The following is a 12,590-nucleotide window of genomic DNA, read 5'->3' as shown; positions in this document are numbered from 1 at the left end:
ACATTTGGGTAGTATTTGAAGATCCCTCGTCATAATGAGGACTAGTACGTGAGTCGAATACATCACTGTACAATATGCGTTGGCACGCATCTTGGTCTTCAATGTTCACCGCCCATAGGCCTCTCATGGTGTTTCCATCAGCTCATCTCAGTCTGCAGTTTTGCTCCGTAAGTTTTGTGATGTCTGACAAAAGCCATCCCTTTCTTCGGCTCAGTAACGGTGAGAGCCTGCAGACCATGCTGACTGTTATTTACAGGGGATCCTGTCTTATGGAGCACCTACCAATCATCTATCTTCCCTATATGTAAAGTAAAAGGAAAGCGCCTGGTTTCTGGTCGAGGAACCTCCAACGTATGTATCAGACGTACTGTGACAATGCGCCGAACTAAACTTACCTACATATCAACATCGATCTAGTATTCTAATAATAGAAAGCAACTGATCTCAACGTTGTTCTGGAGTGGAAATATGTAGGGCGCTCGGTAAATTATAACATGATCAGCAGCTTCAAGTCATAATTGCTAAACCATCAAGCATTATCCAGCCTAATTTTGCAAAAACATTTAATAAAAAGATAAAAAGGACGGAAAAGCAGCAGCCGCTTTTGGGCTGCCATTTCAGTGTCCCAATTGGCCTATGACGCCTGATTTCTCTTTACTAGGCTGTTTGCATCTCATGCGTCATACATATTTGCCAATAGTGGAATAATAATCCGTTTGAGTTCCGTTTGCAAGAGAGGCCGCCGTGGTCGATCTTTTCTACTTTAGAATTACCATTTTAGACGGCTGGTTCCTTGGTCGCGTCGCTAGCTGAGTTGGCGCTTTCGATTACCAGGATTGTAGGGCCTGGATATGTTCAACACCTGTCGATCAGCCTTGCCACCGTGCTCGTACTCACGTTTAGTGCCGGGGCACAAACTTGATTGCAAGCTCGATGATGCTGTCTTGGTCCAAATCGCAGGAGGATATATTTTATATTTTACCCAAGGCCTATTTTGCTCAGCTGTACAGGGATCCCGTAACCTGATAACCTGCGCTCTCATCCCAAGAGGCAAGCAATTGTTTAAGACTCTTGTCAGGAAATTGACTGGAATATTATTTGTTCCCATTAGAGCTCATTGGAACTCGATTTTTAAAAGACCTTGTCAAATTTTAGTGTTTTGATGGTGGCGGCCATTGCAAGCTTCTCAAAATAGACCACGCCACAATGCTGCTGAATGCAAAATAACGATGTGTAAGCAATTGGCTCTGTCAGCCTTTGATAGCGATGCTATGATGTCTTGCTTGTCAAGATAGACATTTCCTTTACTGTCATACCAGCTTTGAAATGGACAAGAGCATCTGGCAGATGAAGCACTTGTAGGTTGGGCAGTGGTGGGGTCGTGGATACCGTTTGAGATTCAGCTTAGAGCCAGATGTAGTCTGATCAGTGCCAGGATCAGTCAGAAAACAGTCGTTGGCTGAAAATATTGGCGCATAGTAGTACATGACAGTGAGTCTAAGCTCTGCCATCCACTTCCCACAACTTCACTTCAATTCTCTCAAAGGCTCGGCTGAGTGCCATTTACGGAATACATGCCCTCTGGAATAGCTGCAATGCGCTCGATGTTCGGCGACTGCTGCCGACCTTCAAAGAGAACATGGAACAGAATGACAGGCCGGGTGGCTGCGATATCGCATTCCAGCCAGTCCCTTACCACGACTCGATCTTAAGCATACGAGATGGATCACACCATGGCTATGAACTTTGCTCAATGATATGGAACAGCCCATTCATCAGCTGGAACCATTCGGAGACGACTCATCCACTTGAACGTTGTGTAACAATGCTTGTTACAAAGCCAGACTCCTCTGTTGGAGCAGAATACCGGCTCCGACACATGCCATACATCGGACAGCGCTTCGCTGCCGGCCACATTGCATTGGAGGAAAATTCGTGGCGACTGCGCCTCTATTTTCTGCTATTGGAGACGGTTCAGGGCTCTGACAATGGAGAAGAGTCTATCAATAGACTTGGTGTCAGCATTACTAGTATACATCAATACGGCCGTGTCTTCATGTTCTTCATCGACGAGGGAGACGAAGCTTTTAAGAAATGTTAAGGGTGATAATTACCTGTGAAGAAGTTTGTCATTGTCTAGTCCAGCTGCGCGCTGCCAGCTTCATCCTTGACATCAGCGGAGATAAATGTCCATTCTGGTCGCTTGAGTCGGAGAGCTCACCAAGATTGCTTGAGAAACTGACATGTATGTCGAAATTGAGAGCCTCGCACTAGCTTTTGTAAATATGTTAACAAAGTCACATACAAGCTTGCTACAATATGCATATAGTTCAGCCAAGCAACTCTTGGAACAGTCGTTTATCTACATGAACCCAGTACAGCGTGCTTTCTGTGGCGTGGGAATGATCTCATGGAGAAAGTGGTTGAGGATCAGGGGAATCCACATGTCGTATACAACTATATCAACTCAACAGATCATGTCTGATGTGTTTCAGAGCATGAGCGCTTCCCGGCATTTGCTTGACTGCCAACCTATTTCCCTGTTGTCCCTCTCCGCACTATACAAAGCATATATCTATGTATATCCATTAAACTTATTATTATAGTTTTATTATTAACCTTAATACGTAACATTATGCATTATGCACGGCTATTTATGAGTTCGGATACCTATATTATTGGCTCAGACAGGTTGAGACTGGTATATAGTAACCGAGAGGCTACATTACATTATAGGCTAAATCTAGTGGGAGATTTTGTAAGCATTGGGAAATCCGACACGCAAAATTGAACATGGGAAGTCTTTGTATTCGATCAGTTTCGGTATGTAAAGCAATAGAACATCGGATAGGACGTAACGAAATGCGGATCCCCTGATACAAAGTATAAAGTATAGAGTTTTATAGTTGACGCAGGATCAAAAGCATGAGACAGGTTACGCTGTTAAAAGCGTCAAATAATAACGCGTCCAACAAGTTGCTGCTGAGGGCGTTCAATAATTTGCATTGTTCACATGCTGACGACTCAATTTAGGTTTTCAACAATTCAATTATGCTTACAAGCCGCTGTTTGTAGCTTTCAGCCCGCATTAGACATGCATAAGCGTAACAGAGATCAGTGACTGGTCATGTTGTTGATCCTGGAGAGATGCACATTCGCAGCCGTTGGTATCGTTAGATCCAGCCTCTACCTATGTAGCAGATCTAGAGATGGTCTTAGAGCAAAAGTGTTTTTGTATAAATAGACCTGTTTTCCCCGCATTATCTCTTGAGTTACTCAACACGCTCAGGCCTTTCTGGATCTTCTTTCGCTTAGTCCAATACTTCTTTACAAATTTGTCGCCACCACTACTTTTATATCTCAATCATGTACGCCTCTGTCATCATCTACACTCTCGTCGCCCTTAGCGGTGTCATGTCGTCTCCGGTTCAAGACGAGGTTGTGCCCCGAGCCATTGAGCCTCGCATGCCTACTTTCGCCGATATCCCGTTTCCGAGATTCCCAAGCCACAACCGTCACCAGAAAGATAAAGGCAACAATAGTAGGTTTTTACACCAATTTCCGCATATTGATGTACTTTGGATTCTAATTTTGACTACAGAAAATGAGGCCAGTGGCTGCAGCCCCGACACAAACACTCAGTTGAACGCCTGTTCTGCAGGCAACCCGTACTGCTGCAGCAGTGATGGTAACGGCGGTAAGTGATCAATTGCCTTTTTCTATCTAGGATAAACTCTCACAGTCTACAGGTCATGTCTGTGCAAACACTACTGCATGCGATCAAAAGGTCATTTGCTGCAACAATAATAACGGCGTGCGTTCATATTGCGGTATCAACTGTATTCATTGTCTGACAAGCATGTCTAGTTCCAAATCTGCATCGGCGAAATTGACTTTAACATGCCAGTCACCATCAACATCTACGAGTAAAAGAGGTATCCGAGCGAAAGAGATTCTTCAAAGGGCCATGGAATCGGGGAACCTTGCAATAAAAGCTTATCTTAGCCCCAGTTCAACAAGTCAATCTACTCAAACTATTCAAAACAAACCTCTCATAGCCTGCTCTTTGCTTCAGCGACGGCCATTACTAAAGCGAAGCTGTTTATTAGACTTTTGTAGTGTTGTAAGCCAATGCTTGTCGGTCTTGTTCCGCTGTCGCTAATCTGGCGGTCTGGGCCACGCTACAGTAGATCGCGGCCTGTAAAGAGCACTAACTAGTCTAGACCTACTTACCATTGTCTCAATCCACTTACATCGATGCCTCACTTATGGGGAGGAATGCACATGAAACATGGGTCGATTAGGTTTACGTTAGCTGAACATCTCAATTTCCTTTAAGTTTATTGCAAAGGTTCCGTACTAAATACTGCAGGATCATTGCATTATAGTTGCTACTATACTCGGGGTAGCTCAGGGGTAAGAGTTCACCTGAACCTTAAAGTCATTGCCATCAATGCTATACCGACCTCAAAAAGACGCCATCTCAATTTAGATCCGGAAGAGAGTTACCGTCGGGAAATACCATTTTTATAGTAAATTAATTTGCTATAAGATGTGGTTGGCAGGCATCAACCACGAACTGACGAGAAATGAATCTTTGTACAGTCACCATGTAGACAACTCGGCAACACCCAATCCGCCTCCCATTGCATCGAATTGGCTGCTGTGTGAGGTAGGTCTACCCGGCTATAGCTTCAAGTGTGCGGGCGAAGATCATTGAGCATCAACCTTGATGCCTCGGCATGATTGGCAAACATAATTAAATACGCAGTGAAACAAATACCAACGCCCTCTTCAGTAATCTAGTCAGAGTCGCCGTCATTAATTGAGATGCAGTAAATGCTCCCAGCCATATCACCGAGTCCAACGTCATGAAGATTGCTCACAGACTTTCGCAATCCCGCGTAGAGTACCGGGGGAAAGCATGCACGATTACTAGTATTAATTAGTCGCGGCCCATAGATAGCAAAGCAGCTATGTGGTTCTCTACTTACCGGAAAAATGCACAGCTAATCTTTTGAGTAGTAAACTTGATAGATGACTCCCTGCGATATCTATTACTACTGTTAGACCCTGGTTTTTAGCAAACAATATTGACCCGTGTGTGTTGCTTACAATGTCTGAGGAAGTGGCCATCATTGGTTAAGAGAAGGTATTCCATAGGAATATCCATTATAATTGCTATGTTCATAAATTGTGAACTAAACCACTGATATTTAGCATATTGTCAACGCTTTTTGCTGATTTTTTGTATTTACGCCAATGACTTGGGCGCTCGAATCTGCAACAGGGGTTGCAGAAACAGCAGCAGCCATTGCAGCAGTGATCAAGGTCAAGAATTGCATATTGAAGTATAAAGCTGATAGCTGTGGCGGATATAGACACCCGTCAAGTGACGAGATAAGGATGATCTGGTGGGATTGAGGAGCTGTTGAGAAGTGAATGGCAGTGTGAGAAGAAAGAAGAGTGCTTTATATAAGTAACATCTCGACGCTGTTAGCATGTATCACTTACACTTCTGACGTGAGGATTGTGATGACTGAGTAATAAGAGTCTATCGCTGCACCACATGATACCCATATAATAAGATAGATTGGGTAGAAAGGCTTTATTTTGTCTCAGAAAGCAATACGCTAGGACTGAACTACGGTATAGTGCCTCAAAAAAGTAGGAAACATTTTATAGACCTCCCATATTCCGAGATTAATGTCTCACTTGTCTCTCCCTTCACTTATCAAATGATTCTAAACTTATTCATGTCATGGGGAGCCTGGTATAAGACAATACTATGTTACTAAACAATCCCAGAAGAGCGTAGGCTGTAGACTATGTCTCTTCTATGCGAATAAGAAGCTAATATTTCGTAACAATTCGTGGGACTATATAAAAACCTTCCTTATGCATCACAGCGCAGCACAATCTCATATGTACTCAGACATCTTTGGTCCAATTAATGTGTGGGCTGACCGTAAAGGATCTCGCGTAAAATTTTGAGCTTTGAGCGAGCAGAGACGCTGCTAATAACCCTCAGCATGATGACTAGGCTGGTCTCTTTAGAAATAGTGTATGTATATATATATATATCCCAATTGACCGTTCTTATGCGCATACTTCACGCTTCCCGTTGTATACTCCGCTGAGAACAAGGACACTCTCAGGTAATTCACCGTACCACTGTATCGTCAAGCCGTTGACTGTGACCCTGCTGATGCTTTCGACGTTCTGGTGCTTGTCTTCATCTTGGCTAAGACTTACCAAGTGCCGCGCATTCCGATGCTTATTCGCAACTGTATAGTCAAACGGGACATCATGAACCCATGAATCATCACCTTCCGGCTTATCGTTGGCCAAAACTCCTTCAATAGTGGTATGGCCTATGTCCGCAACGCTGAGGAAACATGACAAACTTCGTGGAGTGATTCGTAGCGCCCATACTGGAGGATACCACGGATCCTGCTGCCCAAGCAACACGGTGCCATCTTCCGTTGTGCGGTCGTCGATTAGTATCACAAAATAAGGGTAGTAACCACAGTCTGCGGCTTTGAACTTTGTCGTAGCTATCTTTAAAAGCTCAGTAAGTCCACCTAGTCATTGATCAGCCCATAAGTCCGTTTCGCCAGAGAAGAAGAACCTACATTCTCCATGGGATCGTGTAGGATGAACAACCCATGTGTCGCCTATATCCCTTCCTTTCGCGAACTCCTCATCAAAAGTTTCGACAGTCTCTTGCAACACGCCTGGGCGAACAAATGCAGCCACGACGTTTTTTTCGGCAAGAAGTCTCGATGAGAGTCGTTCCTCATCCATTATTACTGAACAGAGTTTGCAGGCAGGCGGAAGCAGTGGGGTCTCGTGGTGTATGAATGAAGATTGAGCTTACACGTACGTTGTACAAGCTTATGTTGAGCTTATATGTACGTTGCACAAGCTTATGTTGAGCTTACACTTGTTCCAGCGATTGACATATGTATTATTGCCGGATTACCTAATAGACATCCTACTTATGTCAGCCGTCTTGAGCCCTTTCTGTGGCTAGCCGCCATACCTAGACATAAGTGCACACTAATTATGAAGATTGGCACTATGATCTTTTTATGACATTGTTTCCAAGGCAGGATACTTGTTTCGATTTCCACAACCTATACTAAACAGTCATCTGAGTTCTATTATACTCTCACAGTGTTTGTAGGTAACTTGTGTATTACTGCTTTGGACGCATGAATAAATATAAAACGTAAGTTAATAGGCCTAACTATCGAAGTAAACTATCGAAGTTATCTCATACATAAGAGCGAGAAGACCAAATGTTCACAGCTAGCATAGTCGCTCAGTATTCCAGATATAAAGGCCTCTTAGTTGTTTCCGAAGCACTCATAAGACTCGATGTTGTCATTCCAACGACCTGGAATAGCAGGGAGGTTATCGTGGCCGGGGTATTCAAAGTCAATATACTCGCCAAAGCAGTATTTCTCCCTAAAATTGTTATTTGAAAGGCTCATAACAACAAACACATATTGTTTCAAATTAACATACTTGTAGAAACGGCAAATACCAGCCTCTCGGTTTGGTTGAAGGGAAGACACCTTATCAGCCCACTGAGGACGGAGAGTAACTTTATTCTGTTAGCGACGGGGACATTGTGCACTGTTATATTCATTTGAAAGAATGGCAACATACTGCATTCGCCAATTGAGGCTATTTCCGTGATGCATGGAGGATTAAAGCCGGTCTGGTCGCAGAAGAGGACCTTGGGGACGTCTTGGGCCTCAGTTGGTTCTGCACTGGCCTGCGGAGCAAAGATGCTACCGGCGAGGTAGGCAATGAGGATTGCAAGCTTTTTGGTCTGCATTTTGGAATGGTTGTAATAGATAGTATATTTTTTGAATATGGTGGTAGTGGAAAGTTGTAATAGATAGTATATCTCTTGAATCAGGTGGTAGTGGAAGGTTGAGAATTTACTGATCAGAACGAAGTGGGAATGCACCGATTTATAGACAATCTCGAACTCGAGATGCAAGTAGAAATAACGTAATAATACTCCGCTATAAGATGTGTATGACTGGCATCATAAGTCATTATTACTACATTGCTTCATGTAGTAGTGACACAGCGTATGTATAATGTAGCTTACTACTAGTATAGAGAGATTCCTTGTTCCCACGTGATCCAGAGTTGGATGTTAAGATATTACTCTAGAGTTTATCATTTGCTGAACTGTAAACCAATGCTTATCTAGTTTTTAAGCGAGTCTCTTATTTGAAAGTATTATATAACGAAAGAGCGGTGCAAAGAATCCCAAAGTTCAGATAAGAATATTAATATTAATGTCTCTTTATATTTGCACTCTGTCGGGCAACCTTGGATACTTGGTTCTTTCGGTTCCTGAATTTTTACTGAAATCAGCGTTCGTAGTGGCTTATTACCTCTAACCTATGTCGATCAATTTTGCGCTACCAATATCAGGTGAGGGAGTCATGAAGAAAACGAGTACCTGTATACTATATGTAGTAGTCTGAGAGGGCTGCACCGGTAACCACAACCGCGGACCTGATGTCCACGGGAGCCCAAACTCTTCCTCATTTTCGCCAAGAAGAATATTATAGCTAGCACTACAGTTAGCACGATATTCAAACTAGATATGCGTCAAATAGTGATGCTTTATACCTCCAAAAAGAAAATGTCGTGTGCGATGTTCACGCATCTGTATGCTCTTTTTTTTTTTTAACTTTATGTTCCAAGCTATATCTATATCTGCAGTATATCGCTCGACGCTGCAGTGCTTAATCCACTCTAGTTTTCATGCTTCGGTCCATCAAGCACCAAAATCTAGTTATTTAATTAGCTATTTGTTACGATCCGTCATACCGTAGCGCCAAACAGGGCAAAAGATTAGGCAATAATTGCAATTGTAGCAATTGCTTTGACGGAACCAGCTGCCTATAAGGGATTCACAGTTACGGGGAACCAGGTCGTAACACTATTAAATAACATAAAAAGAAATTACACTATAACTAGATACCAACTTCAGCGGCTTATTATAAACTACAGGTTAATCTTCACCTCTTCGTCTTGTACATCTTCACTTATATAGCACACTGCTGTAGCTATGCCTATCCAATACCAAGCTATGGTAATTTGCCATACGAGGCGTAGCCATTGATTAATCATCAGGTTGTAAGTCCAGGTTTTCCTCTCGCGCCCTAGTTGTTTCTCACCACTCATACACTCACAGCACAGAGCAGTTCATTACAGGCCTAATTGCGCATTCAACTGCACGGGGAATTTTTGTTTCATGGGAAATCTTGAATATAGTTTTTGAAGACGGGCCTCATTTCACCGAAAGAGGTTCAGATATAATTGGTATCTCTGAGACTGGCAGGAGTGAGGAAGTCACGGTTTGGCTGACATTGAACTTTTACTACACGGATATACAGACACCAGCACCTCGTAAGCATCATACCGTGTCGGGTTGCAGCCTGAGAGCATTCCCGGATTAAGAAATCTGTCCTCAGGCGCATCGCCGTAACTCACCCTATTATCAGCAACTCAGAGTATTGGCCACGTATCAACAAGTGATTCTGCTATCATACGCTTCCAGGAAAGGCCCAGAATGCTATACTTGGGAGGTTAAAAGAAGTTTCAGTGAGATGCTATGTTGTTTAAATTGAATACCTGCAATATGAACTAAAGATAATGTTTAAATAGGGACAAATTTATGTACCGAAATATACAAGAATAGATTACATGTAAGTCGAGGTTTGAGCCTTGGGGCGCAACCATTTTTGTTCATTCTCGACCAAAACCGTGTTCGCTTCGTATCTAGGTAGAGATTAATTCTCGCCGGGTACCTGTCCCGGGCGAGGCTCGATCATGTTGGTGGCTGTGCCTCACCCTAGAATGGAAATCGCCGGGACTAATGGAATACGAGAACTTACGTGGCGCTTACACGCTTCAGATTTAAATGTTCAGTAACCAACACTCCTAAATGCAGCACTTCTTCTTTTTTTTTTTTTCCTCCACGAAACACAGTCTTGTCACCTCTAGCTCCCCAATTCCAAGACTTCAACAAACGCGCTTGAAGATGGCTAGCTCAACAGCATTCAGCTCGATGAAATGGAGTCTTTATCCAGATGATATATCTGAGCACCACACCTTCGAGGTACCCTATTGGGCGCGGACTGTATTGCTCTTTGACTTTGCCATATTCTTGCCCATCATCGTTATTGTATGTGCTGTCTCTTTTCAGGCTTCTCGCCTCTCTGGCTGCTTTGGTGACACAGCCTTGTCTTGACTTTCACTGACATCGCCGTGCTTTCTCATCGTTACATGTAGTTGCGCTACACCTTGCCCAATGTCTATCCAGTATTTGCCATTATAGAAGACAAGAGCCTAGAAAAGGAGCCTATTGGAGACGATTCTCTCGAGCCCAACGATGTATCCAGCGAGTCATTACCCGTCTCTCGGTCCGATGATGACCATGGACGAACAAACACCTCGTCTCCATCTGCCATCTATCGACTCCTGGTGAAAAACGGTGGCGTCTTGGCCAACTGCCGCGGCCTCGCCTTTGCTCTATTGCAAACGATTCCCACGACGCTTTACATCGCTTACCACGGCCGGTATTTGAGTAACGAATATCACATCGTCGCAAGATTGTTCTTTTCCCTTTTGTTAGTCCAATTCTCTACACTGTGGCTGCACATCGTCATCGCTCAAACCGGCCGACCGTTCGAGAGCCGCATCCCCCCTTTAAGCGTACATTCCGGGCAACCTGGCTGGCAACTACTCTTCACTGGGCTGCAGTGGAGTTTACGGGACTGTTTCCTAACATGGTCGCCTCGAGCATGAACATCAATTGGCCCTCTCACCACTTCTTCGGGCCGGACAATACCTACCGCTTTCGCCTGGACATGGTCGCCGGCGATGCCATCTTCTTCTGCAAGTGTGCCGCCGTTATTTTTGCCACCGTCGTCGGCTCCATCTTTCTTGTGGTGCCGAGCCAAGTGGTCTTGACGCGAATCCAGGCGTCTCTTCTCCCTGTGGAGGACAGCACCATTGTTCCCTTTGACCGTTCTTTCGGGGGCCGGGTCCAGCCGGATACTGGAAGTGATCGGGATTATGCCACGATTTCGGATGCATGGCATACTTTCTCTCGGGCCCATTGGTGGGGGCTGGTGATTCTTTCCTTGAAGATCATCTTCATTTCCCTGTCGCTGATCGTGTTGATGAGCGTGGTTATCGTTTTGCAGTGGTTTATGATTGTGACACAGGGCATGGAGCCAAATGAGGAACTTTAGATGTTCACATCATAGTACTTTTGTCGTTGCAAATACATGGATGTATAATAAAAAGCTCAAAACCTTTTCCCCTATATACAACTCTGCCACTAACACAGCCCTCACGGTCCACGGCCGCGTATTATCAGAATCTGCCAGTTTTATGTCCATTATAAGTCTGTCTCCAAACAATATTCCGCTTGAATCTGATAGTAGTCTATTCATGCAAGGCCCGTTGGCTTGGGCAATTGTTCGATTTCAAGCGCCGCGCTCGCCGCAGCCAGCCCCGTGAACTAGGCCGTGACGTGGGGATCAGGCCCGATGAAGTTATTGGGGAATCCAACTTCAAAGGGCTTCACGCTTTCCAGGTACTCTACCTGCTCTTGCGATAACTTGATGCTCAGCGCCCGAAATGTTGTCTTTCAAATGCTCAATCTTGCGGCCGCCAACCATGGGAAACACCCGAATGGCCTTGGCTCGTACGTAGGCGAGGGCAATCGCCGTAATGAACTCAGTGCCATGTCCGCTGGCAATCTTCTCTAGAGCCTCGCTGATTTTTCTCTCGTCCTCACTCTGGCCATTACTGTACGTGCCACGTAGGATTTCACCCTTTGCCATCCGCTCTTCTAAAGCCTTCTTCATTTAAAACCTGCCTCCGCCGAGAACATCCTATGGCGCGAGAGTTAATTCCATATTGACGACCATTGCAATGATTTCCCTTTCAAAATCACGTAGCATAACATTCCAACGACCCTAGTAGATGCTAAACGAAGTCTTGCCAAACGCAGTAGCATACTCATTCGCCGCACTCACGATCCACGAGGGAGTGTCCGATACGCCTAGGTAGAGAACTTTGCCTTGCTCGACGAGAACGTGCAAGCTATCCATGATTTCTTTGATAGAAGTGGTAAAGTCCCACCAATGAACATGGAGGATGTCGATCCAATCGGTTTGTAGTTTTTGGAGTAATTCGCGGACGCTCATATACATGCTTCGTCGCGAGTTACCACAAAAATTAGAAATCCACCCTTTTCCATAAGCATAAGACTTGTAATCAGTGGAATATTTTGTCGCAATAACTATTTGGTCACGGTTTTGTCATGTCGCCATCCATTCACCGAGCCACATTTCGGACTTGTCATCTTAGTAGGCATTTGCAGTGTCAATGAAGTTACCTTCAGCTTCAAAGAAATAATCAAGAAGCTTAAAAGACTGTTCCTTGTTCATTGAGCCCATGAGGTTGGACCACGCAGTGCCAATAGACATCGCTCCTAGTTGGAGAGGAGACAGGCGAATGCCGGCTGTAGAAGAGAG

General features: G+C 44.3%; 8 protein-coding genes across 8 annotated transcripts; 4 read left to right on the top strand and 4 right to left on the bottom strand.

Moving 5' to 3' along the window:
• Positions 1 to 1,639: 1,639 nt before the first annotated feature.
• On the top strand, positions 1,640 to 2,101 carry TrAtP1_007612 (uncharacterized protein; the record flags this gene model as incomplete). The annotated part of the gene is made up of 1 exon (XM_066113598.1): positions 1,640 to 2,101. The coding sequence occupies one exon, from the start codon at positions 1,640 to 1,642 to the stop codon at positions 2,099 to 2,101; it is 462 nt and encodes a 153-aa protein (XP_065969684.1).
• A 1,265-nt stretch (positions 2,102 to 3,366) lies between these two features.
• Positions 3,367 to 3,930, top strand: TrAtP1_007611 (uncharacterized protein; the record flags this gene model as incomplete). The annotated part of the gene is made up of 4 exons (XM_066113597.1): positions 3,367 to 3,541; positions 3,602 to 3,697; positions 3,750 to 3,814; positions 3,868 to 3,930. The coding sequence occupies 4 exons, from the start codon at positions 3,367 to 3,369 to the stop codon at positions 3,928 to 3,930; spliced, it is 399 nt and encodes a 132-aa protein (XP_065969683.1).
• A 1,873-nt stretch (positions 3,931 to 5,803) lies between these two features.
• TrAtP1_007610 (uncharacterized protein) lies at positions 5,804 to 6,925 on the bottom strand. The gene is made up of 2 exons (XM_066113596.1): positions 6,636 to 6,925; positions 5,804 to 6,584 (listed from the first exon to the last, which is right to left on the bottom strand). Exons 1-2 carry the CDS (start codon positions 6,805 to 6,807, stop codon positions 6,100 to 6,102), a joined length of 657 nt encoding a protein of 218 aa, XP_065969682.1. The 5' UTR covers positions 6,808 to 6,925; the 3' UTR covers positions 5,804 to 6,099.
• Positions 6,926 to 7,352: 427 nt separating this feature from the next.
• TrAtP1_007609 (uncharacterized protein) lies at positions 7,353 to 7,849 on the bottom strand (the record flags this gene model as incomplete). Its single annotated transcript, XM_014092469.1, has 3 exons — positions 7,353 to 7,473; positions 7,534 to 7,612; positions 7,678 to 7,849. The coding sequence occupies 3 exons, from the start codon at positions 7,847 to 7,849 to the stop codon at positions 7,353 to 7,355; spliced, it is 372 nt and encodes a 123-aa protein (XP_013947944.1).
• Positions 7,850 to 10,081: 2,232 nt separating this feature from the next.
• On the top strand, positions 10,082 to 10,848 carry TrAtP1_007608 (uncharacterized protein; the record flags this gene model as incomplete). The annotated part of the gene is made up of 2 exons (XM_014092468.2): positions 10,082 to 10,225; positions 10,333 to 10,848. The coding sequence occupies 2 exons, from the start codon at positions 10,082 to 10,084 to the stop codon at positions 10,846 to 10,848; spliced, it is 660 nt and encodes a 219-aa protein (XP_013947943.2).
• A 62-nt stretch (positions 10,849 to 10,910) lies between these two features.
• Positions 10,911 to 11,297, top strand: TrAtP1_007607 (uncharacterized protein; the record flags this gene model as incomplete). The annotated part of the gene is made up of 1 exon (XM_066113595.1): positions 10,911 to 11,297. One exon carries the CDS (start codon positions 10,911 to 10,913, stop codon positions 11,295 to 11,297), a length of 387 nt encoding a protein of 128 aa, XP_065969681.1.
• A 324-nt stretch (positions 11,298 to 11,621) lies between these two features.
• Positions 11,622 to 11,918, bottom strand: TrAtP1_007606 (uncharacterized protein; the record flags this gene model as incomplete). Its single annotated transcript, XM_066113594.1, has 1 exon — positions 11,622 to 11,918. The coding sequence occupies one exon, from the start codon at positions 11,916 to 11,918 to the stop codon at positions 11,622 to 11,624; it is 297 nt and encodes a 98-aa protein (XP_065969680.1).
• Positions 11,919 to 12,029: 111 nt separating this feature from the next.
• Positions 12,030 to 12,266, bottom strand: TrAtP1_007605 (uncharacterized protein; the record flags this gene model as incomplete). Its single annotated transcript, XM_066113593.1, has 1 exon — positions 12,030 to 12,266. One exon carries the CDS (start codon positions 12,264 to 12,266, stop codon positions 12,030 to 12,032), a length of 237 nt encoding a protein of 78 aa, XP_065969679.1.
• Between the last annotated feature and the right edge of the window lie 324 nt (positions 12,267 to 12,590).

The sequence above is a fragment of the Trichoderma atroviride genome, chromosome 4, assembly GCF_020647795.1.
Source record: "Trichoderma atroviride chromosome 4, complete sequence".
Lineage (NCBI taxonomy): Eukaryota > Fungi > Ascomycota > Sordariomycetes > Hypocreales > Hypocreaceae > Trichoderma > Trichoderma atroviride.
This window is presented reverse-complemented; position numbering and strand designations above follow the sequence as displayed.